This window comes from Pseudophryne corroboree, chromosome 2 (genome assembly GCF_028390025.1).
Source record: "Pseudophryne corroboree isolate aPseCor3 chromosome 2, aPseCor3.hap2, whole genome shotgun sequence".
In the NCBI taxonomy this organism is placed as follows: Eukaryota; Metazoa; Chordata; class Amphibia; order Anura; family Myobatrachidae; genus Pseudophryne; species Pseudophryne corroboree.
Genome location: NC_086445.1, coordinates 900,714,116 through 900,740,794, shown reverse-complemented (window position 1 = coordinate 900,740,794; position 26,679 = coordinate 900,714,116). Strand labels below are relative to the sequence as shown.

Here is a 26,679-nt window from a genome sequence, read left to right as displayed (position 1 = left end):
GAGTCCGTAGTGGATGCTGGGCGCCCATCCCAAGTGCGGATTATCTGCATTACTTGTACATAGTTACAAAAATCGGGTTATTATTTGTTGTGAGCCATCTTTTCAGAGGCTCCGCTGTTATCATACTGTTAACTGGGTTCAGATCACAGGTTGTACAGTGTGATTGGTGTGGCTGGTATGAGTCTTACCCGGGATTCATAAATCCTTCCTTATTGTGTACGCTCGTCCGGGCACAGTATCCTAACTGAGGCTTGGAGGAGGGTCATAGGGGGAGGAGCCAGTGCACACCACCTGATCCTAAAGCTTTACTTTTTGTGCCCTGTCTCCTGCGGAGCCGCTATTCCCCATGGTCCTTTCAGGAACCCCAGCATCCACTACGGACTCCGAGAAATAGAATTATCGGTAAGTAAATTCTTATTTTTGTGTGTTATTTGCTATATTGCCCCTGGGGAAAGATGCAACTAGGCCACATGCCCAATGGCATTTTACTTGCATTTCCTTCACTATACAAAAATAAAAAATAAGGTAAATGTTTATGCGGTTTTATTGGCTAGAAAGTTCATTGTAGGCATTCTCCGATGCAGGTCTTCCCTCGCAAAGATGTATCAAATGCAGAGTCTGTGAGAAAGCTCTGTCCCTGCGAATCCTCTCATCGCAGTGGCTGTGCTGACTCGCACATTACGGTCGCATTCCCAATAGATGCGACTGCAATGTGATTGACAGCGGTGGGCGTTTTCAGGGCGACTATGCAGCATTGGGGGGCAGGTGGTGGTGGGGGGGGGGGGGGTGAGCCAGGACCATTTCCGGGGCAGCTGCCTGCCGTCACGCACAGCCTCTACGATAAAAAAAATGGCTGCTGACTGCCAGGGGTCAACCTTAGATCCAATGCATTCGCTATTAGATTGCGGAGCCATCGAAAGGCATCCTTACACATGCTGGGTGGCCTTGTTCTGTGCAGAAATGAACGCAGATCTGGCTGCGTATGCACAGGGGCTTTCTCTGAGCTCAGCCTTCACTTCCAGCATGCAGAGAAGTCTGGGGGAAAGTCCTATTAATGCTATCTGAAGATGGCTTTATTATCACAGGTCTCCCACCAATATTTTTTTTTACAGTTTATTTTTTTTTTAATTCAGGCAGATCACATTTCCCGTACAAGTATGGGAAAGGCAATCTGGTTACTAGGAAAAATAAATAAATAAAGCGTGAGAATTTAAGGGCCCCTGTGATCAGCCATGTGTGTCTCTATATAGATATTGATGAATATGACCGAAAACCTCCAGTGATCATTTTTGTAGGTGCTTCTGCTTTAGCAGTACTTATGCGTACATATATTTTTGTATCTATTTTAAATAAATAAAATACATACACTATAGCTTACATTGAATCATAGCAGACTGCATTTTAGCTTCGTGAGAAACCAAAACAAGAAATAGAATTAACACACAGGGATGATTGACACTGTCTGGTAATTGTTCTGTAAACTCCCCTCTTCATCCTTAATCTGCTGTCTGCATGTTCACTTTTCTTCCAGCTCTAGCATTATCATTATTCCCCCACAGTGTATGGATATTAGCAGGACACTTGGACAGTCTGATCTAATGATACACGCTCAGAGCAGAAATCTTCTGTTTGTTCAAATTGTATACACTGTTTTTCTTTCTAGAAAGCAGCTGGAAACTGCACTGCTGACAACCATTCACAAAATTGCTCAAACATTGCTTTTTATGCGCAATTCTTATTAAAAAATAGTAAAAAAAAAAAAAAAAGCCTGACACTGGGGGGAATTGAATTGTTTTGGGCGTCTAATTTGTTAGTCTAAACGTGACTGTTTACATGGCCAAACACTAGTCCATATTCAGTTGTGTTTGGGAGCCCATGCATGTCAAGCCCAAACACGCTCGTTTAGCTGCTCAAAATGGCTAAACCCGTCAAAAGTCCTGCTTTTGGCTTCCAAATCACTGTTTGGACGTGCAAAGTGTCCTCCTCAGGAGGCTCAGAGAAAATTTTTTATCTTACGTACGAACGACAGAACAACTGAATTGCTGCCCTCTGACGCCATCTAGTGGCAGCTGCCAAAACCCCCCAAAACAATTGAATAACCCCCAATGTCTAAAAGTTTGAAATGCTTAGAGTATTTATCTCCTAATACAGCTAAGTCACAGCTGCTGTACTAAGTTGTGCTCATAATTATCTGTAGAAATGCTCTACTCTAAATTGTTATGAGAAAGCCCCTTTCTTATACAATGCTGCATTTTGGGGACAAGCAGCGAAACTTGTAAGGAGGACCCCACCAGCACCTTAAAAAGACTCCAGGGACTTTTACAAGAATTGTCCGAACCAGCACTGCACTTTGGGGCAGATGTATTAACCTGGAGAAGGCATAAGGAAGTGATAAACCAGTGATATGTGCAAGGTGATAAAGGCACCAGCCAATCAGCTCCAATATATAAAATTAACAGTTAGGATCTGATTGGCTGGTGCCTTTATCACCTTGCACATATCACTGGTTTATCACTTCCTTATGCCTTCTCCAGGTTAATACATCTGCCCCTTTATTCTTAATGGCTCAACTACTCCACAAATGGAAGGAGGCTTGTGAAGCAGTTTCCAGCAAATTTGCATCCATCACCACGCCAATATACAAGTGGACATCTACTCTAATGGTGGACTGGTAAATATAATTGCTCATCATAACAAAATCCTGCCAGAGGATAATAGAGCTTAACAACTTAAGTGCAAAGCTTTCACAGTACCGGACTCTACAAATATTGTCCCTAGGAGCAGAGGTGTCAGATTATACAAATTGTTTTTATGACAGTTTTAACTTTTTTTTTATTCATTTAATACTTCCTTTATATCTATGGTGTATCAATAAAATAAATATTTACAGATAAAGCAATCTATCCACATATATATTTTTGAATATTGTCCAGCGCTACTAAATTGTGTTTATATATGTTTCTACCAAAAACACACAGGTTTCACTGAACCTGTGTGTTTTTGGGTGAAAAGGTTTTTTTCTGGGTGACCTAATTGGATATGCTGAATAAAAAAAATTGAAGAAAAATTGCTAAAAACATCTGTTTTTTGCTCCTTCACAGGTAATTGAATACCTCCCTTAGTTGAAGACACTGGTCAGTCACTTCCAGTGTCCCCTATCACATGTGCAGTGCATTAGTGTGGTATCTATAGATAGGAGCACCATCATGTGCTTAATTATGTATATTACATAACTGCATTCCTAGGACTGTGGTGTAATTACTATGGTGCATTGCTGTTATTAATCTGGTATATAGTGCATTTATTATGTATATTTCTAAAGGGTCCCAGACCATACACTCTCTAATGGTTAGCCAAGCTTCTGTAGTGGCTGGTTATCACCCTACCTGGTGGCTTGCTACACCCCCTGAAGATGGGCCCCTACCACTGCATTCCCCTGGTGGGTCCTTCATGCCCCAGTCCGATATGGTGCTAGTGGGTAGTGATCCTAATAGAGCTTAGGTATTTAGGGGTACATTTACTAAGCAGTGATAAGAGCAGAGAAGTGAGCCAGTGGAGAAATTTCCCCATCAACCAATCAGCAGCTCTGTATCATTTTATAGTATGCAAATTATAGATGTTACTTCAGTGATGATTGGTTGCCATGGGCCCTTCTCCGCTCTTATCACTGCTTAGTAAATGTACCCCTTAGTATCATAGACGGAGCAAAGTATAGATAGTTGATTATACTTTCTATTGTATAACTGATATTATTATGTATGATAATGTCAGACCATGGATGGAAGAGAATATTGCCCTGATGTTTAGTGGGCCTGTTCTGGGAATGTTTCAGTATTGTCTGATGCTTCCTCCTGTTCTGTTTACTGCAAAGTGGGTGGAGCATCTGTCCTATAAGTACAGTGCTCATGGGGAATTAGCTCAAATGGTAGAGCGCTCGCTTAGCATGCGAGAGGCAGCGAGATCGATGCTTGCATACTCCATAAGTACATTTCCCACCATTATTATTTGTTATGTGCCAGCATATTCCTGGAGAGCAAACACAGTAATAAATCGGTTTATTAACCAACAGGCTGACTATATGGATCTTTAATTTCTTTAATAAAACTATACCTTCCCATGCCTAGTGACATAAATAGTGATGTTTGGGTGAAACCTTCTATACACTAAGCAAAGATCCACTGTAAAGCCTGTTTAATATTTGCCGTTTAAATGTATATAATAGTATAATGACTACTCAGCTGTTCCATTGCATTACTGTACACAATATGAGTGTTCTCAGATCTGACATTCAATAGAAGGTGAACACAATAAGCTCTCATCCACACAGGTGCTTTAAGAGAACACTAGTTAAGTGTATTGGATAAAACATTTAATATGTCCTTGCCTTCATAGTGCATTAATTATGAAGGCGTCCAAAAGATTCCCTGCCAAGCTCATTGTGGTCAGATGGAGGTAAAATGTCCTGGCAACACTAATCAACATTTATGTTTTCTGCGTTTATCTCCTCTTCTAAATATTGATACACACACTTGTCATAAAGTGTGTGTGGGGAAAGGGAGGGGGGGTTTAGGGGGAATAAGTCAATTCGGCTTACATTCTTTAATTATGGTCATTGGGGTCAGTACGTTTGTGCTTGGAGTATGCTTGTTAAATGCTTAGACAACCGTGTGAGAAACCTAAGAAAAATGTGTCTATTTTTAAAATTATTTTATTTTGTTTTATCCAGTTGTTTCTTTTATATTTTTATACCTCTAATGCTGGGCATACATGCTACAATGATCAGCTCCCCCCCCCGCCCCCCCCCCCCCCCCCCCCGTGGGTGGCGAGCTGAAATGTGCGAAAAGTGACCTGTTTGGGCTCCTAAACATCACTATTCTCGATCACGCCCATTAGTTTAGTTGGGTTTAGCTGCTGTATGCGGCTAAACACAACACTAATGGGCGCAATAACGAGCATCAGTTGAAGAATTGCCTCTGTGATCTCCCGATACTTTAGACAGGAGATCGGGCTGTGATAACAATTGAATTCCCCCCGTGGTGGTGGTGGGGGGGGTGTTCCGGTTGTCCAGAAAACAGCCCTCCTTGGTAAGTGGCTCAAATTATGACAATAATAGCAATGGTATATGATACGATTGCTAGAGCTGCCGCCACATCATGCAGTTTAAGGGTCAGAGCAGAGCTGTTGCACATGCCCAGTGGTAGCAGCTTCGTCCACCAAGTTTGCTGTGTGTGTTTGGATCTGTATCCTCAATCACCACCCTGGACCAAAGAGCACCTACCAGAAAGGAGAGACAGGAGCCTTACCATGAGGTGGGAGAGTGTGTGCTTTAGAAAGTACTGGTTCTATTATGTTTGTGTATTTATTTATTTATTTATTATGGTATGTAGAACGTTTTCTTGACCGCTTATTTATATTGTTTAAGCCTATACTATTGACCAGCTATAGTGTTAAATATTAATACTGTATTCCATACAGTATCCAGTATATATAATGACCAATGTTTACATAAATTATGGTCGTTACTAGGTTCTTCTACCGCTTTCCCAAATTCCTGCACTTGCTCCGATGTAATGCAGAGTGGGATTTTGTGGACTGTTTTGGAAACCCCACTCTAGAAATTCTGCGTTTGCCACTGCCCCCTATGTGTCATGTTGGCCATTCATTGTATACCGTCCTCCGGCTGACATTCCCCTGTTCCTTCACATGCAAGGGAACAGAGAAATGTATCCTACCCAGGAGCAGGGCGCTGATATCAGGTGACAAGCAGTGTATGTTCTGGATATCTGCAATTGCAGAGAAAATGTCTGTCTGTCTGTCTATATCCTCGGCATAACCAAATATTTAGAAAGTTTTTTTGTTTTTAATTAATTTAATAAATAAATGGATACAATAAAAATAAACTGGGCTGCTAATCATAAGAGATAATCTTGCTAATTTTTAAAAACTTTCTGTTTGTGTATATTTACCTTAAAGATGTTACCATGGGGCCTGGCAATGTAGTATCCTGCCTCACACTTGCCCAGACTCCTGCTCTACATTGTTAGAATGCAACATTACAATTTGTTCAGTAGGCAATCTTTAGTTGATATTGTTTTTTTGTTTTTTGTTGTTGTTGTTTTTTTTTTGGGGGGGTGTGTGGCTGGATACGCACACATATAGACAAATGCATATATGTTTGTACTGTCTGATACGATTGTGTTTGTACGTCACGAGCAGTACTTTGCTGCTTTATGTGGCTAAACCCAGTATAGTTGGTGCAACAAGTGTGATAATTAATGGGCACCTGGAACAATTGAATTGCTCTGTTGGGCTCCAATTATTTATCATGGGTATTAAAACTATGGAGTTCCCGCTTTTGGTGTCACATAGATAAAAGATGATTACAAGTGGTCTGGAAATCATGAACAGTTAATGGTCCTGAGGACTGAGTTTTAGAAACAGAGGGGAAACTGAACTAAGAAGTGAAAAGACTGGAGAAATGAGTCAGTGGAGAAGTTGCCCATGGCAGCCAATCAGCAGTGAAGTAACATTTATAATTTGCATGCTATAAAATTATACAGAGAAGCTGATTGGTTGCAGTGGGCAACTTCTCCACTGGCTGACTTCTCCACCCTTTTCACTGCTTAGTACATCTCCACCAGAGTTCTAGATGCTTGACAGTTCAGCTGGACACACAAACACCTGATAAACATTCTGGAAAATATGTAATTTATTCTGACGGACTATAGTACGTTTCAACTTTGGAAACCCCAGTGCTTCCAGGGTACCTGGGCCTAGCATTTTGTTTCGCTGCAGAACTGAAGCAGCTGTTTCTGCTAGTTAAATGAGAACAGACTCAACATGCCGTGAAATGACTCCATTTACATTCATTAGCGTTCGGTTGTTACCAGCTGCAGGCATGACTGACCTTCTGCATTAGTTAAGCAATTGATAGCAGGTTGGTAAATGTACATAAACCTTTCCGCTAGATTTCTGTTACTTTTTATGTTTTGAAATGTCATGAAGCGATGAGGAGTCCATGATCCCTGGACTTTCAATGTTCATCAAGTATTTAAATGATGTTGCAGTTTACAAGTAATGTTTTAAGTGGTGACATGTAGGTTGTGTTCAATAGCTACGAGTTGAATAAGCTTTCATAGTTTAATTATGAAAAATAGTGTACATGAAGGTAAATGGGCAATGAAGTTGGCTTGATACAGATTATCAGGATACTTTTATGTAAAAGTCTAGGGCCGGTGTCTCATTGGCTGGCTAGCTGTCCCAAGCCCTTGTAGTGAAACGCAGCAGTCAATGCCATTGTGAATCAGCAGGGATCTGGTCAGGGTACTGGCGTTTGGGCAGTCAGAATACCAACACCGAAATACTGACACTGACCGGAATGCCGACGCTGAGATCCTGGCTTGGATCGCAATGCCAGCACATTTGACTGACAGCATACAAAGCATCGGGATCCCGATACCATCCCATTCAGCAGTCTAACAGTATGCTGCCACAAAAGGCAGTACTCTTGGCTGCCTCCTTGATTCAAATGTGCAAAGTCCCATTACTGACTGGTGTTTAGTTTACAGTGCAAATAGAAAGCGTTCATACAGTAGCTCACTTGCACAGTCCAATACACTCATTTCTCACTTCTATCTATCTATCTATCTATCTATCTATCTATCTATCTATCTATCTATCTATCTATCTATCCATCTCCAGCCTGGACGAAGGAAACCAAGAGCATGATAGAGATCTGAGCAGAATGAGAGACCACTGCAGGGTGGTTATGTTGCTGACTTGTCTCTAAAACCAGGAGTAATGATGCTTTAAGACCTCACTGTGGCACAACATGGATGGTGGTAATAAGAAGTGCAAATTGCTTTGCTGGGTACATTCAATACTCAAGTCAAATTTACATATCAATTTTTACGTTAAAAAATTGGATAAAATAAAACACCACTTAGATTGTCCCCTCGCATGCTTTGGACAGGTTACCGTTCCCAATCGTAGTCCACGTGGATCGTTAAGTATGCAAAAGTTGAAAAAATTAAGAAAAAAAAATGTGAAAAACTCATGTCGACCTAGAAAGCCTGTCAACCTACTTACTGTCGACCAATAGTGGTCAACCTAAACATTGACGACCTACTTAGTGTCGACCTAAAGACCGGATTCCCTTTCAAGCGAAAGAAAATACATGATCCAATTCCATTGAGATACTGCTACAATCAAACTATACTACGGCCTGTAAATGGGATCCGGTCTCTAGGTCGACACTATCTAGGTCGACCACTGTTGGTTGACAGTAACTAGGTCAACAGGGTCTCTAGGTCGACAGGTCAAAAGGTCAACTTGAGTTTTTCACAATTTTTTTTTCTTTTTTTTGAACCTTTTCATACTTAACGATCCACGTGGACTACAATTGGAACGGTAATCTGTGCCGAGCGAAGCGAGGCACCTTGCCCGAAGCATGGTGAGCGAAGTGAGCCATACAAGGGGACACTGTGCACTAATTGCGGTTCCCGGTCACTCCTACGAAGAGAACGACACCAAAAAAACTCATGTCGACCTAGACCATGTCGACATAGATACCCTGTCGACCTAGTTACTGTCGACCAATAGTGGTTGACCTACACACTGTCGACCTAGTTACTATCTACCTTCCATACCACACCCCCTGTAAATACACCTTCAGGTTACTGGTGGCTAATTATGCGTTTCTGAGCATTCTGCATCTGTAAGGATCAATAAGATGATTGTTTTCAAGTTGTTGTTGTGTTTTATTGTTTGAAATAGATCACTGTTTGTTGTTCAGAACTTGGTGTATATCACCAGCCATTGTTCAGTCTTTCTCATACTATGTCTTTATGTGGCTCCAGCAGTCGCTTCTTTCATGTTCTGTGTTTACTTTTAGGTTGCATAATTGTATGCTTATGATAGAATAGGCTCAGCTGCAGCGTTTGTTCACGCAACTGGGGCTCTCCACTATACACAATGTTGGAAATGAAGCAAACAATACAGGGTTGATGAAAGATTCTAAAATAAGTAAATTTTTGTTGCCAAATAAACCTATATTCTGTGGTTTTGTTGTAGAGGCCATACCGTAGTTTATTCTAGTTTATAGCATATAAATGAATATTTGTGAAAGCTGTTCCCAGATAATCTTGTACAAAATATGGCTTTGTTTCCCATAGTAACCAGATGTTTGCTTTTGTTCTTGAAACTGTGCTAGAATCTAGTTCACTGATGGGCAACACATTATTATTATTATTATTATTATTATATTTTATTTATAAGGCGCCATAAGCGTTTCACCACGCCTTACAAAGGACTGTACAGGATTCTGACTTGCCTTGAAAAAGACCCCAAACTAGGGGTGGAAACGCGTTGGTATTCCTGTGTAGGCATGAGTGTTTGCAGTGATACGGCCGGGATCCAGCATTTATGATCTGCATTGTATGTGGGCTGATCCGGAGCACCCATATTGGGACATATGCGCTGTTAAGGACTGTTTAACCACAGTTCCCACTGATTCTGGTAATTACCTATTTCACCCGCTTCCTATAGGATTGTGTCAAAATCCGATCTCATTTTATATAGTCATTGTATACATGTTTTATTAAACGGTATTTCACTATATGAAAAATTTTGTACGTTTTACATGGTACCACGCTTTTGAAAATAAGAGTGCCAACGAAACGAAGCGAAACTGGGAGAAACTACGGATAGCGCTAGTTAAGTGTACTTTCCATTCTTGTTTATTGTGCACTTGTGGTGAGGGGTTAAGGAAACCTCATAGGAAAGTTACATTGTTTTAGCGGCTGTCTTTTTGCGCACCAAGTAGTTCTACAAACCTCTCTTTTTCGAATGTTTTGGGGTGTCTGGAGGAGGAGAGGATGATCCACGGTGTCAAAGGCAGCAGAGAGGTCCAGAAGGATAAGCAGAGAGAAGTGGCCCCTGAAATTGAAATGTGAATGGGAGCTCACTGGATCTGGTCTTCACTCACCGCTGTGATATTTCTGATTTTTCCAACTCCCCATTTCCCCTCTCTGACCACCACCTGCTCTCCTTTAACCTATCTCTTGCGACTTCCCCATCTCTACCTCCTAAGGCTACCATCACTAAGCGTAACATTGAAGCTATTGGCACCACATTCCTTTCCTCCCTGTTTGACTCACTTCTCTCTCCTATTCTCTCTCATGCCCTGAACAAGCCACTTCCACATACAATGCATCCCTTACTTCTACTCTTGACTCTGTTGCTCCACCAACCACTATTCACCCTCACAAATTAACACCTCAACCCTGGCACACCAAATGCACCAGATATCTGCAAAAATGCTCACGTACTGCTGAGCGACACTTGAGGAAATCACGCTCTAAGGCAGACTTCCTCCATTTCAAACTTATGCTCTCATCCTTCAGTGCTGCCCTTTCTTTTGCTAAACAGTCATACTTTAAAGAACCTCATCTCCTCCCAGTCTTCCAACCCCCGGCGCCTCTTTGCCACTCTCAACTCACTCCTCTGCCCACCTCCACCTCGTCTCACTTCCTCACTCTCTGCTCTTGACTTTGCCAATTACTTCACATCCAAAATTGACTCCATACGTCAGGACATCACATCAGTCCATCAGTAACCAGCTTTCTCCTATCCCTTACCAACCCTCTCCATCCCTCGCACCTACTCTGACATCTTTCTCCCATGCATCTGGAGAGGAAGTCATGGCCCTCATTCGTTCCTGTCCCCTCACCACCTCCCCACTTGACCCTATCCCCTCCCGCCTCCTCCGCTACCTCTCTCCTTCTGCTTGTTCCCATCTTTCCCACCTTCTCAATCTATCCCTCTCATCAGGCACGGTCCCCTCTGCCTTCAAGCATGCACTCATCTCTCCTATTCTTAAAAAACCTACACTTGATCCAAACACTCTCTCCAACTACCGACCCATCTCTCTCCTCCCTTTTGCCTCCAAACTCCTTGAGCGTATTGTCTACAACCGTCTTACTTCCTTTCTTTCCTCACACTCACTGCTTGACCCATTCCAGTCTGGCTTCCGTCCTCTCCACTCCACTGAAACTGCCCTTACAAAAGTATGCAATGACCTCCAATGCTGCTAAATCTAAGGGACACTACTCTATACTTATTCTACTTGATCTCTCTGCTGCTTTTGACATTGTGGACCATCCTCTCCTACTGCAAATTCTTCACTCCATTGGTCTACGTGACACTGCCCTCTCTTGGCTGTCCTCCTACCTTTCTGACAGTTCTTTCTCTGTCTCCTCTCATGACTCCACCTCCCCCTCACTTCCACTAACTGTAGGGGTACCCCAAGGTTCTGTCCTTGGTCCTCTTCTCTCTCTATACGTCCTCACTAGGTTAGCTCATTAGTTCTTTTGGTTTCCAATATCACCTCTACGCTGATGACACCCAAATCTATCTTTCCTCTCCAGACCTCTCCCCTGCTCTCCTCACTCGTATCTCCAACTGTCTCTCTGCTACCTCTTCCTGGATGTCCCAGCGCTTTCTTAAACTTAACATGTCTAAGACCGAGCTGATCATCTTCCCTCCCTCCCGCATAACCTCACCCCCTACAATCTCATTATCTATTAATGGCACTACTATCTCCTCTAGCCCCCAAGTGCGCTGTCTTGGAGTAATCCTTGACTCCTCCCTCTCCTTCAAACCACACATTCAGCACCTCTCACAAACCTGCAATAAATAGTGGAAAACTGCTCTAATCAAGCTGGTAACAATCCCCAGGTGCTGCGGGAGGGGGTTACTCTAGACAAGAAATACAAAAGGGATTTTTCCCACGCACTCTGCTGGCTGTTAGTAAGAAGAGCTATATACTATGTAATAATAGGAAATTTAGAGCTCTTCGTTACATATGTTTTGCAAAAGATATGATAAGCCTCCAGGCCACTTCACGGCTGCTCTATTACTGGAGGTCCCTATCTAAGCATAGGTCCAGGGCTTGGACCCCACAAAGTCGGCTCAGGCCCGACCACCCCAGGGCAGCACACCATTGAAATACTAAAGTGTTAATATGTGTTAAGAAAGAAGCAGAAGCTATGGGTTAGAAAGTGCTACAAAAATAAGGGTGTTAATAAAATACTCAAAAGAGTAATGTTAGTGAAAAAATAGGAGTGTTACATAAGTGCTAAATAAATAATATGGCATGCTACCCCAAGGTGGCCCAGCCCCACCAGACCCGGGGGGTACCACTCCCCAAACCCATACACAGCATAATAATAATAACATCCACTATGGGTCATACAATTGCTTAATGTATGGCCACATGATAATGGCACATACAGAACATATCCAGGTTGAGAGCTAGTTTACCTGGAGGCACCCCTGTATCCTCCAAATGGCACCACAGGACCCAGCATGCCCTCCTAATGCTGGCTCCATCTATGCCTCTCTGAACTGCAATAAATAGTGGAAAACTGCTCTAATCAAGCTGGTAACAATCCCCAGGTGCTGCGGGAGGGGGTTACTCTAGACAAGAAATACAAAAGGGATTTTTCCCACGCACTCTGCTGGCTGTTAGTAAGAAGAGCTATATACTATGTAATAATAGGAAATTTAGAGCTCTTCGTTACATATGTTTTGCAAAAGATATGATAAGCCTCCAGGCCACTTCACGGCTGCTCTATTACTGGAGGTCCCTATCTAAGCATAGGTCCAGGGCTTGGACCCCACAAAGTCGGCTCAGGCCCGACCACCCCAGGGCAGCACACCATTGAAATACTAAAGTGTTAATATGTGTTAAGAAAGAAGCAGAAGCTATGGGTTAGAAAGTGCTACAAAAATAAGGGTGTTAATAAAATACTCAAAAGAGTAATGTTAGTGAAAAAATAGGAGTGTTACATAAGTGCTAAATAAATAATATGGCATGCTACCCCAAGGTGGCCCAGCCCCACCAGACCCGGGGGGTACCACTCCCCAAACCCATACACAGCATAATAATAATAACATCCACTATGGGTCATACAATTGCTTAATGTATGGCCACATGATAATGGCACATACAGAACATATCCAGGTTGAGAGCTAGTTTACCTGGAGGCACCCCTGTATCCTCCAAATGGCACCACAGGACCCAGCATGCCCTCCTAATGCTGGCTCCATCTATGCCTCTCTGAACTGCAATAAATAGTGGAAAACTGCTCTAATCAAGCTGGTAACAATCCCCAGGTGCTGCGGGAGGGGGTTACTCTAGACAAGAAATACAAAAGGGATTTTTCCCACGCACTCTGCTGGCTGTTAGTAAGAAGAGCTATATACTATGTAATAATAGGAAATTTAGAGCTCTTCGTTACATATGTTTTGCAAAAGATATGATAAGCCTCCAGGCCACTTCACGGCTGCTCTATTACTGGAGGTCCCTATCTAAGCATAGGTCCAGGGCTTGGACCCCACAAAGTCGGCTCAGGCCCGACCACCCCAGGGCAGCACACCATTGAAATACTAAAGTGTTAATATGTGTTAAGAAAGAAGCAGAAGCTATGGGTTAGAAAGTGCTACAAAAATAAGGGTGTTAATAAAATACTCAAAAGAGTAATGTTAGTGAAAAAATAGGAGTGTTACATAAGTGCTAAATAAATAATATGGCATGCTACCCCAAGGTGGCCCAGCCCCACCAGACCCGGGGGGTACCACTCCCCAAACCCATACACAGCATAATAATAATAACATCCACTATGGGTCATACAATTGCTTAATGTATGGCCACATGATAATGGCACATACAGAACATATCCAGGTTGAGAGCTAGTTTACCTGGAGGCACCCCTGTATCCTCCAAATGGCACCACAGGACCCAGCATGCCCTCCTAATGCTGGCTCCATCTATGCCTCTCTGAACTGCAATAAATAGTGGAAAACTGCTCTAATCAAGCTGGTAACAATCCCCAGGTGCTGCGGGAGGGGGTTACTCTAGACAAGAAATACAAAAGGGATTTTTCCCACGCACTCTGCTGGCTGTTAGTAAGAAGAGCTATATACTATGTAATAATAGGAAATTTAGAGCTCTTCGTTACATATGTTTTGCAAAAGATATGATAAGCCTCCAGGCCACTTCACGGCTGCTCTATTACTGGAGGTCCCTATCTAAGCATAGGTCCAGGGCTTGGACCCCACAAAGTCGGCTCAGGCCCGACCACCCCAGGGCAGCACACCATTGAAATACTAAAGTGTTAATATGTGTTAAGAAAGAAGCAGAAGCTATGGGTTAGAAAGTGCTACAAAAATAAGGGTGTTAATAAAATACTCAAAAGAGTAATGTTAGTGAAAAAATAGGAGTGTTACATAAGTGCTAAATAAATAATATGGCATGCTACCCCAAGGTGGCCCAGCCCCACCAGACCCGGGGGGTACCACTCCCCAAACCCATACACAGCATAATAATAATAACATCCACTATGGGTCATACAATTGCTTAATGTATGGCCACATGATAATGGCACATACAGAACATATCCAGGTTGAGAGCTAGTTTACCTGGAGGCACCCCTGTATCCTCCAAATGGCACCACAGGACCCAGCATGCCCTCCTAATGCTGGCTCCATCTATGCCTCTCTGAACTGCAATAAATAGTGGAAAACTGCTCTAGTTTTCCACTATTTATTGCAGTTCAGAGAGGCATAGATGGAGCCAGCATTAGGAGGGCATGCTGGGTCCTGTGGTGCCATTTGGAGGATACAGGGGTGCCTCCAGGTAAACTAGCTCTCAACCTGGATATGTTCTGTATGTGCCATTATCATGTGGCCATACATTAAGCAATTGTATGACCCATAGTGGATGTTATTATTATTATGCTGTGTATGGGTTTGGGGAGTGGTACCCCCCGGGTCTGGTGGGGCTGGGCCACCTTGGGGTAGCATGCCATATTATTTATTTAGCACTTATGTAACACTCCTATTTTTTCACTAACATTACTCTTTTGAGTATTTTATTAACACCCTTATTTTTGTAGCACTTTCTAACCCATAGCTTCTGCTTCTTTCTTAACACATATTAACACTTTAGTATTTCAATGGTGTGCTGCCCTGGGGTGGTCGGGCCTGAGCCGACTTTGTGGGGTCCAAGCCCTGGACCTATGCTTAGATAGGGACCTCCAGTAATAGAGCAGCCGTGAAGTGGCCTGGAGGCTTATCATATCTTTTGCAAAACATATGTAACGAAGAGCTCTAAATTTCCTATTATTACATAGTATATAGCTCTTCTTACTAACAGCCAGCAGAGTGCGTGGGAAAAATCCCTTTTGTATTTCCTCTCACAAACCTGCCATTTTCATCTAAAAAATATTTCCAGGATCAGACCCTTTCTGACCCAGGATGCTACTAAGACTCTTATCCACTCACTGGTCATCTCCAGACTGGACTACTGTAATCTGCTCCTGACTGGCATTCCTGACAAATACCTCTCTCCACTCCAATCTATCCTCAACGCTGCTGCCCGGCTCATCTTCCTCACCAAACGCACTACGTCCACCTCTCCTCTCTTACTAGATCTTCACTGGCTCCCCTTCCCTTTCAGAATCCAATTCAAGCTTCTCACACTCACTTACAAAGCCCTCACCCACTCCTCTCCCATCTACATCTCTGACCTTATCTCCCTTTACACTCCCACCCGTCCTCTTCGCTCTGCTAATGCACGCCGACTCTCCTGCCTACGGATTACTTCCTCCCACTCCTACCTCCAAGATTTCTCACGTGCTGCACCACTTCTTTGGAATTCCCTACCTCTCCCCCTCAGACTATCCACCTCTCTACAAAACTTCAAACGGGCTCTCAAGACCCACTTCTTCACCAAACCCAGCCAAATCTCATCCTAACCCTCTGTTCTACGCTCTCTATGTACCCCAACTGTGTCACCCCTGTCTGTCTACCCCTCCCCTTTAGAATGTGAGCTCTCACGAGCAGGGCCCTCTTCCCTCATGTGCTTATCTTTTCTTACTTTAATAATCTTCAACTGCACCAATTCTATCAGTCTTCTGCCACCTGATACTTATTCCAGTGGCATCTGCTGATGTAACTATGTTTATTTACCCTGTACTTGTCCTATACTGTCATCAACTGTAAGTTGCTGTTTTCCTGTTTGATTATTTGTTTATGTACTCTGTAATTGGGCGCTGCGGAACCCTTGTGGCGCCATATAAATAAAGGATAATAATAAATTGGTCGAAAGCAGGTCATTGGTGACTTTCACCAGGGCAGTCTCGGTGGACTGGGCGAAAGCCAGATTGTAGTGGATCAAGGATGGAGTTGTCAGAGAGGTAGCTTGTGAGATGGCTGTAGACCAGTCGTTCAAGTAGTTTGGGGGCGAATGGGAGAAGAGAGATGGGGCGGTAGCTAGTGGGTGATAAAGGGTCGAGGTTGTGTGTTGTTGTTTTTTTTAGAATAGGTGAGACCAGAGCATGTTTGAATGGTGAGGGAAAGATGTCTGTAGAGAGTGATAGGTTAAAGAGGTGAGCAAGATGGTAGCAGGCAATGGGGGAGAGGGAGCGGAGGAGACAAGAGGGGTGGGGGTCCAGGGGCAGGTTGAGAGGGAGAGGGATAAGATGAGGGAGTAGACTTCCTTGTCTGTAGTGGGACGGAAGGAGGACAGGGTAGGATAGATGCCCTGCCAGTCCTTACCTGCACCCCAACTGTTGCTTTTTTTTTTATGTCCATAGAACCTATTCTCTGCTATATATGTCTTACATATGTCTGCTGATGTGTTACAGGTGCATTTACGTAGCTGGTTAAACGTAACACTGAGAGGAACTGTTATGTGCATTCCATTTTAAAAGGTTTGAGCACAGCCCTTAAAGTATATTGTGTTGCCGGTCACGCCAGTTGAACTCTACTACCTGGAGGACGCCTTTCATAAATATTCCCCATTAATTTTTACCCTTGTTCGTTAGGTAAGACTTCAGGCCTAAGCAGTGCAACAGTGTATGGCTTGTACTCTAAATAACAAGCGGAAGAGCAAATACAATGAAACCTGTAACTGGGGTGGAATTGATACTGTCCTATATTGTAGCTACATGTGTTGGTTATCAGTCCTTTGTGTTTTCATTCAAATAGCATTTGTGTTGAGAGGTTAAGGATTTTTTTTCCCCATCATATATAGAAAACAGGCTCTCACAGCAATTAGGTTAGTCTGGGATAGGAATCCTTATTAAAGAATTTTAGGGGAAGATTGAATTGTCATGGGCAAATTGTACTTTTTAGGCGCCCAAACAATTGTCACAATTCAATTGTGTATAGGCACCCAAAGTGCTGAGTTTGCACACTTTTTTTTCTCGCACCTCAGGAGACTGCGAGAAAAAATGTCAGCCCAGAGGCTGCTGGGCATCTAAACGGTGCAACAATTGAATTGCTCCATTTTGCGCCTCCTGGTGGTAGCCACAGGGTAAAACAATTGAATCGGCCCCTAGTGTCTGATAAATGCAGGGTTAACTGAAAAAAGACCAGCCCTAAGTATTTAATATTGATGAATTAATTAAAATTGTGTTGAGGCACGAAGGTGCAATATAAAAATAATTTATTTAATTCAGAATTTCATTTAGATTACTGCTATCCAGAAGGCATAAATACCTTTATCTCCAAAAGAGTATAATTGACATTTATTGTTCTACTCAGAAATAATTCATAGTTCTGCTAAAGAAAGATATTATAACACAAATTGGATCTGCTAATTTTAAGAAATAATTTATAAACCAGCAGTGATCATAACCCTTAACTGCAAGAAAAAAGAAAGACCCATGGTATTGGAAATGTGGTTGTTAATTTGCAAATATAATGTATTTATTAACTCTAGAGGGTGCTCCCCCACCTGCTAACCGAGGGGGGCCAGAGAGAAGGAACTACAGGAAAATGTACTAAGTAATGACTGCAATTACCGATTATGAAAGATGCCTTTAAATCATGATTGATATTTCATCCATAAATATAGGGGGCAATTCAGTTAGCATTGTGTGCATGTAGCTCCAAGTGCCCGGATCTATTCAGTTGACTGCATTGTGCCCCACACTTACCATGACAAATGCCCATGGTTTAGCCACAGTTAATTGCATATCCCAGGTTAAGATGCCATTACCAAACGTGATAAGACCGCGACTAGTACCTGGGCACTAGTTAATGCAGATTTCCGCTTACATCTTCCATTGAGTCGCTCTAGTTACTTAACCTGGGAGCTACATCTCTGCAATTTTAATTGAATTGCCCACAAAGTGTCCAAAATAATGAAGAAATTAAATATTGAATAAAAGGGTGCTCTAAAGACCACGGATGTCGTAATAGATCCATAAATGGTTCCACGTTATGAAAAGTCTTTTGGGTTACCATTCACCTGATGCTCACTGCGTCTGTGGAATGTGTCACAGGATTTCAATTCTCATTATCTGTGGTCACATGATCACATTAACAATGGCAGGCAACATTTCAGTTAAAAATATAAATGTTACGTCAGAACCTATGGATTTAGTAAGGCATTGGAAGTTTGGTCAACTTCTCTTCCTCCGAGTCAGTCAAATGGCATGGGGTCTAAGTCAAATGCATGCACAACTGCGTCTTACTAGGTGATAAAACTACTAATCATTGCAAAAGAAGGTTCCGCCCCTTTTGTGTACTTGTACGCAGCACCGATGCAACAAGGACCATTGACTCTTAAGGTGGACCTATGGCTCCACGGACTGGCTACGGCAGTAGCAACGCTGGCTCCATGATTCCCTACGTACATGATCACAGCTGAAGGCAGATACATGCCTCGAAAACGGCTATGCCATGCCTGCGTTTTTGCCACCACTGCTACGTTAAATTCTCTAAATGTCAATCACTCTGCGTATAAAATGACAGTGAGCGTTATTGCAAAGGTACCTTGTGCACATGCGCAGTGCGATTGCGGCACATGCACAGTCTGCGGATAATCGCCATTGCGAAAACATCAGCATAGCGAACAAACATGAATTAGACCCATAGTCTACATTTTTGTTAATACATTATCAATAAAATATATTACTAAATGAAATTGAACCGGCCCCTAATATAATTAAAGTTGTCCTATACATGTAGTTCACAGCTGCCATTGGTTGTGGTTGGTTTGACGACTGTGGCCCAGATACAGGCAGTGGAAAGTTCACAGTGATGTAACCGATTTAAAGCAGCAACTTGTTTTAAGGCAAAATCCAAAAATTTGTGGGTCTTAAATCTAGCGTCTATAGTCCCAAAATCCTGTTACTGCCTGTGTTTCGCAGGCTGGTACATTTGGTTTTTCCAGTTAAGCTTACATTTATATTTAATGTTTTTTTTGTTGGTGTATTTTTGCGGCCTCATACCAGTGTTTGTTTTGTTTTTTTGTTTAAAAATGATTAAAAAAAAGTACAATTGGTCAGCCTTTTATTATTATTTTACTAGCATTTGGCGCTCATTTTAAGCTTTTCCAATGTGTTTAAGACTTATGGGTCTATTCTATCTTCTCCGACGGAGAGGATCCGACAGTGCAGTATTGAATTTGCGGGCCGGATTGACATTGTCGAAAACGGGACTAAAACCTGTCTGATTTGCCCGCAAACCCGACAGAACACGTGGATCCGCAGCTAATCCGCCGATCCTTTTCCGACAAGTCGGTAAAACGGCAGGACAATTGAATAGGTCGAATCATGATTCGACCTAAAAAAGTCGAATTGGATAGACCCCCACAATGGTGGAGAGTAAATATTAGGCAATGTGCTGCCATGAAGTTTGGCTGCTCATATCTCTGTATATTATTGTAACAGTACCTTTTTGTTCTGGAAGAACAATACAGCCATTGCAGGGACCTTAACACCCCCCTCCCCTCCCCTTCCCAATAAACGGAACAAGATGCATTCTGACAAACAGAACTTTAGCTAAATGCCAGTGTTCATGGTGTCATGGTGATACTGGAAACAATGCAGAGTAACTGGAGTACTTATGGACTAGATGCCGTGCTGCTAAAGGTCAGAAATGATACTTTTTTTAGCCTTGAAAGCATAAAATAAAATTTGCAATGTTCGTCATATGCTGGGTGTGTCGGCTGCCAGAAATGATTGCAGGACAGTGAATTGTCACACAGCCATATGAATTGAATCAGCAGTGTGCAATTTGCATTACAGGCAGCGGTCTCTTAATCTACTAACATACAGCAACTGCTACCAGTGGTTTTGAAGTTTAGCTTGGCTTTCTGTTTAGGAACTGTTTCAGTTGGGTGTCCAGAAAAGTGATAATAAGTAAATGAATACTGTGCTTTCGGGGATTCTCAGTCACACAGACTGTATAGCAGTGTTGTCTCGCAGGTGACCTGGTAATGTAATGAGGGGATGACTGTTCATGGTAGTGTGAAGAAAGACATTCATTTTCAGCTATGGAACAAAAATGTTATCTGGAAATAAATCTAGAAGATGTAATCCGTGCCACCATATAATTGCAAGTTCCATAAATGTGTAACTGTTACCTAAATATGCCTGTAATCTACTGGATACTTAACAAGACACGTGTGCCGCTTTTATGTCAGTAGAGACATGAAGCGCAGTTCTTAAGTGTTTGCACGTGTAGTTATCATTATTGTGTCTCCCTCCTACCTTTCTGTATGTATACTCAGTCTTGTTTAATTGTTGTTTTTGGTTCTAAATGTATAGTGCTACTGAATATGCTGACATCCTCTTGGACCCTATGAAGAGAACACCAGCAGTCTCAGAGTAAATGCTGGATAGATCATGATTGCAAGCTATAGAATATTGTGCATATATGAACTTGTGAACGCCTCCCGTATCACTAGATCGCCTGTCGGGTTCCCGGCTGTCACAATGCCGACACTGGCATCCCGACAGGCGGTGAAATCCCACTGGTGCCACAGGCTTTTCCGCCTCTGTGAGTGTCCACGATACCCATATAGGGAGAATAGATCCTGTGGCGAGCCTGCAAGGGGCTTTCTAGCGCTCGCCCCGCTGCTGGCACACTGGTGGCCGGGATCCCGCTGTCTGTATCATGACAGCTGGGATCCCGGCCGCCAGTAAAAGATATGTATTCCAGTGATACACGAAGTGGCTATTGGCCAATCACAGGTGCATGCAAGGGAGGGGCTAATCTAGACAAGAAAAAAACAAAACATTGCTATTATCATTTAGGATGTAAACCTCATTTGCTGGTTCATTGCAGTGTGCTCAGGGCCATCCCCTCCTTCCCCCCCCTCTCCCCCTTGCATACAAGATCTATCAAGGATTCACACATAGAGCGTTAATATATTAATGATCTTTCCCACTTTGGGATTATGCTGTGACCCTAAAGAAAAAAAAAAGTTTAACTTTCCAATTTTTCAGTTTTTTTTAAAATTCCTTTTTGATTTATGAAAGCTTCAAAAATAGATGTTTTTTTATGGATAGTAAAAATAAAATAAAAATGTGGTTTGCCTAGTCTTCCAAGCGCTGCCTGTGTTTGCTCTGCATCAAGATTTCCCACGTCTGTCTTTCAATCCACTAAGCAAAACACAAGGGCAGCCCTTCCCCAGCAGGCATTTGTCTGTAGGCACTGGCTCAGAATCTAGAACATTGTGCAGTGTTCTAGTGGTTCATGAGTGTAGGCCTCCAGATGGGAAGCTCATCTCTAGGGCACCTCTTGTTTGTTTAACAAGATAGAAGTTAGGAAAGAATAAACATAAGGATGAGAGATTTTTTTTTTCTAAGCAAAGACCATGGGTATGGGGGAGGGGGGGGGGGTGCTCAAACATATTTAAGATATTTGCCAGGAAAGCAATTAAAGTGTACCTTGTAACCTGCTTCTTAGAAGTTCTATCATTCTTGTTTCAGTCTGTAATATGTAAATAGTACATTTCACATAAATGTGATTGTCTGCTAAAAGATTGGCATCAAAGGGAACATGTTGTGTCTACACAGGAGTCACATGAATGAGAAGGCCAGTTTCATAAACCTATGTAATGTTTCAGACTTCAGTGCAACTCTGGCTCCACATCCACAGGCCTATATTCAGAGTCAAAGCAAGCTGCAAAGAATTATGGTTTTATGGGTAAAGATGAACCACTTAAACAGGTCCAGCCTCACTGTATGAATGCCAGTCCACAATTAGGTGGCTTTACTGTCTTTGCAGTACATGTTAAAGATATGTGACTACCAGCTTTTCACTTGATAAACTCCCTGTATTTGAAATGCAACCTGAGATGTAATAGTTGTGATGGTCACCCAGTACACTTATTGCCTAATTTTCGGAAGCAATAGTAGGGGTCTAAACTGAAGTCCTAAGTTACTAAATGTTTTTTAACTGGCGTTTCTCTGACTACTAGTGATTACCGACTGCATTGCAATGTGAGGAGATCCGTTCTAGGAAGAGTGTGATTTGCTTTTGGTGGCCAATATCTCCCTTCCTGAAAAAGCTGTAGGGTTGGTAGTGCTCTCTGAAAAGTAAACAGCCTTTCCCAAATGATCTTTATAAAATGATATGTGGCTGCTGAATTTCTTCCTTATAAATGCCATGTGCTGGAGGGTGCAGTTTATTGTGTGAGGAGGATGTGGGCTCTCTAAACCTGGTATTCATTTCCTTAGAATGTGTGCAGTACATAGTTTACGATTTCATTTTAGTTTTACCTTTGGTCTAGGTGCAGCTTAGAACATGTAACAAGTTTTGCTCTTTCTGCTGCTTTTATTATTTGAGTATTTGTGGTGAATCACCGTAATGTCTAGAATAAGCCTTCAAGAGACCACCATGGTAAATAGTCTAATTCTCAATAACTGATGTCAACTCATAGTTCTGAGTATGGGTTAAAAGATCGGCAGTATATGGACAGTCAAAGGGTCAACATGGTTAAAGGTTTGACCAATAAATGGTCGACATGGTCAAATAGCTTGACGTGCAAATAGTTGACACAAAAAAGGTCAACACTTTTTTGAAACTGTCCACTCCGGCAGCCTTGCCCAAACCCTAACCCTGAAATTCATGAGAAATCATTTGTTGACCTTTACTGTTTGACGATTTGCACATCGGCCTTTCTAAAAAAACTAAACAAAAACAAAAAATGTAATAACTTTTTTTTTTTTTTATCCCTCTTTTATTTTATAGGTCTGTAACAGATCCACGGGATGGAAAGAGAGTAGCTCTCAAAAAGATGTCCAACGTCTTCCAAAATCTAGTCTCTTGCAAAAGGGTCTTCCGAGAACTGAAGATGTTGTGTTTTTTTAAGCATGACAATGTAAGTATGAAATAAAATCAAGATTATAATTGATATTGCTTCTATTCAAAGAATCCACTTCGCTGAGATTACATGCATTAATGTGTACACTTCTAAGGGGGATGCGATCAAGATTCTGGCGGTTGGGATCCTGGCACTCAAAATGCTGACTCCGGAATCCCAACATACGCCAGAATGCCGATGCTTGACCCCCAACAGGGTCAGGAGACAGACGCCAGAATTCTGACAGCTGGCATCCCGAATGTAAGTATAGTGGATGGGTTAGGGCCGGGAGGGGTGATAGATTTAGGTGCTACCTTGAGGGGTTAGGGAAAGGCTGCAGGGAGGGAGGGTTATAGGATAGGCACCACTGGGGAAGGCTTTGTTTAGACACTAAGGGGGAGGGTTAAAGTTAAGCTGCAGGGCAGGAAGGGGTTAGGTTTAGGAACCATCTGGGGGAGGTTAGTGTTAGGCTGCGGAAAGGAGGGTAGGGGAGAGGGGGAAACACTGTTACCTCCCCCATGTCGAGATTTTAACTATCGGGATGCCGCCATACTGTGCGCCGACAAATCATACTGAATCCCTCTAAGGAATAGGTTTGACAGTATGCTTCTAGGAAATGACACCAACAGCATAATCCCATACCCAATAGCTATGACGTGTGTAGTATAGCGAAATACAGTAGGTGGAAATAAAGGACAGAGTACTTTTTCAACCAATCTTCTTTCTGAACTTTGAGTGGCCTTGCTTTGGAATGATGAGACATTTGTAACAAGTATTTGAAATTCCACATTGAAAAAATGCTTTTAAATTGTCTCCACTGTTGCTAAAAAAGGCTTCTACCTATTATACTGTAGCTGCAGTACTAGTATACAGTAGTGCTACCTGCTCACCACATTAAAATCACACCCGAAATTGTGTGCCAGTGTTTGTCAGAATCACAGCGGGAACCAATAGGAAACTGTAAGCTCCTTGTTTGTGGCTCACACATGGTCACACTCCCATTAGAACACTTAGGAAAGTGACTGCATCGAAGACCGCAGTCTGGAGGTTTTTATTGTTTTGGTTTTTTTTGTAAGTATTATTTACAATCCACATGATAATACAGCTTTCAAATGTGGTGTATACATGTGTGTGTGTCTGTGTTTACAATAGAACATTGGATGGCATAATTGGCCTAATTGAAATGCAGTTCCAATGCAGACGCAGCAGCGATCCTTTTCAGTGATGAAACTGTGAGGCAACGTAAGTGAAGCAGACATCCACCGAAGCCCTCGCAACATTCTCAGCAGCTGTGTACTCTGTCGCATCCGACTCCCGAGTGCCTCCATTGCTGCGAGAGCTGCACTGCTGGTGCCATGTTTTATGTGTACAAGAGCGCATGCCGGGACACTCCCCTAAAAATGGTCTCAACACCCTTATGTTTTTGCAGACAGTCCCCGTTAACTCCCGCCAAACGGTCTCTTCCAGTCAATCCCTCTGCGACTGATTCCTCACTGCAGGCAGCATTGCCAAGGTGCCTTGGTGCATACGCACTGCGGTACACATGCGCAGTCTACAGATTATTGCTTAGTTGCGACACCATCGAAGTTGCGACTGCATCTGAATCGAGCCCAATATGTGTTGCAGCTTTGTTTTTGTGAAATACAGAAATATGTTTTTTGGTGTTGGAAATGACTGCTTTGTGGTATGCAGTTTTATTGTACATAAAAAGCTTAGAATGCCTGTAAGCCTACTTTCTGTTTGGGACTTTGCAATTGGTTGGTTGTAAATGGGTAATGTTTCTTTCATTGAGACCACAAAAATTGGTAGCTAGACTTAACACAGAAATAGATCACACCTTCACCTTCAAATTGTTTCTCCGATCAGACACCCATTGCTATTTAAGGCACCTGTCAGCTTGGGGTTTAGCCGGGCAAAGCAGCTAAACCAGTCTAAAAAGCCTGAATGGGCATCCAAAGTCTAGGTTTTGGCACCTAAATCACTGACTTTTTTTTACACATTTTTTCTTGCACTTTCGGGGGAGTGCGAGAAAAAAATGTGTCTGCTTTGTCTAATGGCCGTCTATCAGAGCAACAATTGAATAGCTTCGATAGAGGCCCATCCCGTCAGACAGCAGGTGGCGCACTCCACAACTGTATCGGCCCCCTTGAGTTCTAAGGGAGAAAGAGCGCTATATAAATGAAATTATTATTATTATTATTATTATTATTATTATTATTATGTAGTAGTAGTATAGCAGGTTCCTATATGTGAGTATTTTATCCTCTGGGAAGTGTATTATTCACTTTGTTTCTCTGGTCTTGGAAAGATGGCATTAAACCAAGATTTGATCCTACAGTTTCTTAATTCCTGTTTCTCTATCGTCCTAAGTGGATGCTGGGGTTCCTGAAAGGACCATGGGGAATAGCGGCTCCGCAGGAGACAGGGCACAAAAAAGTAAAGCTTTACTAGGTCAGGTGGTGTGCACTGGCTCCTCCCCCTATGACCCTCCTCCAGACTCCAGTTAGATTTTGTGCCCGAACGAGAAGGGTGCAATCTAGGTGGCTCTCCTAAAGAGCTGCTTAGAGAAAGTTTAGTTTAGGTTTTTTTCTTTACAGTGAGTCCTGCTGGCAACAGGATCACTGCAACGTGGGACTTAGGGGGAAAGTAGTAAACTCACCTGCATGCAGAGTGGATTTGCTGCTTGGCTACTGGACACCATTAGCTCCAGAGGGATCGAACACAGGCCCAGCCGTGGAGTCCGGTCCCGGAGCCGCGCCGCCGACCCCCTTGCAGATGCTGAAGCGTGAAGAGGTCCGGAAACCGGCGGCTGAAGACTCCTCAGTCTTCATAAGGTAGCGCACAGCACTGCAGCTGTGCGCCATTTTCCTCTCAGCACACTTCACTGGGCAGTCACTGAGGGTGCAGAGCGCTGGGGGGGGCGCTCTGAGAGGCAAATATAAACCTTATACAAGGCTAAAAATACCTCACATATAGCCCATAGGGGCTATATGGAGATATTTAACCCCTGCCTGACTGGAAAAATAGCGGGAGAAGAACCCGCCGAAAAAGGGGCGGGGCCTATCTCCTCAGCACACGGCGCCATTTTCTGTCACAGCTCCGCTGGTCAGAACGGCTCCCAGGTCTCTCCCCTGCACTGCACTACAGAAACAGGGTAAAACAGAGAGGGGGGGCACATTAATGGCTATATATATATATATATTAAAGCAGCTATAAGGGAGCACTTAATATAAGGATATCCCTTGTATATATAGCGCTTTGTGGTGTGTGCTGGCAGACTCTCCCTCTGTCTCCCCAAAAGGGCTAGTGGGTCCTGTCTTCATTAGAGCATTCCCTGTGAGTTTGCGGTGTGTGTCGGTACGTGGTGTCGACATGTATGAGGACGATATTGGTGTGGAGGCGGAGCAATTGCCAAATATGCAGATGTCACCCCCCAGGGGGTCGACACCAGAATGGATGCCTTTATTTGTGGAATTACGTGATGGTTTATCTTCCCTTAAACAGTCAGTTGA

The 26,679-nt window shown here is 42.9% G+C and overlaps 1 protein-coding gene across 1 annotated transcript in view; it reads left to right on the top strand.

Annotated features, from left to right (window-relative positions):
- NLK (nemo like kinase) overlaps nucleotides 1–26,679 on the top strand; it is a 253,763-nt gene that overhangs the window by 118,299 nt on the left and 108,785 nt on the right. Inside the window, exon 2 of the mRNA XM_063956046.1 lies at nucleotides 23,056–23,185. Coding sequence (XP_063812116.1) covers nucleotides 23,056–23,185 — 130 coding nt within the window. The remainder of the gene's footprint in view (nucleotides 1–23,055; nucleotides 23,186–26,679) is intronic.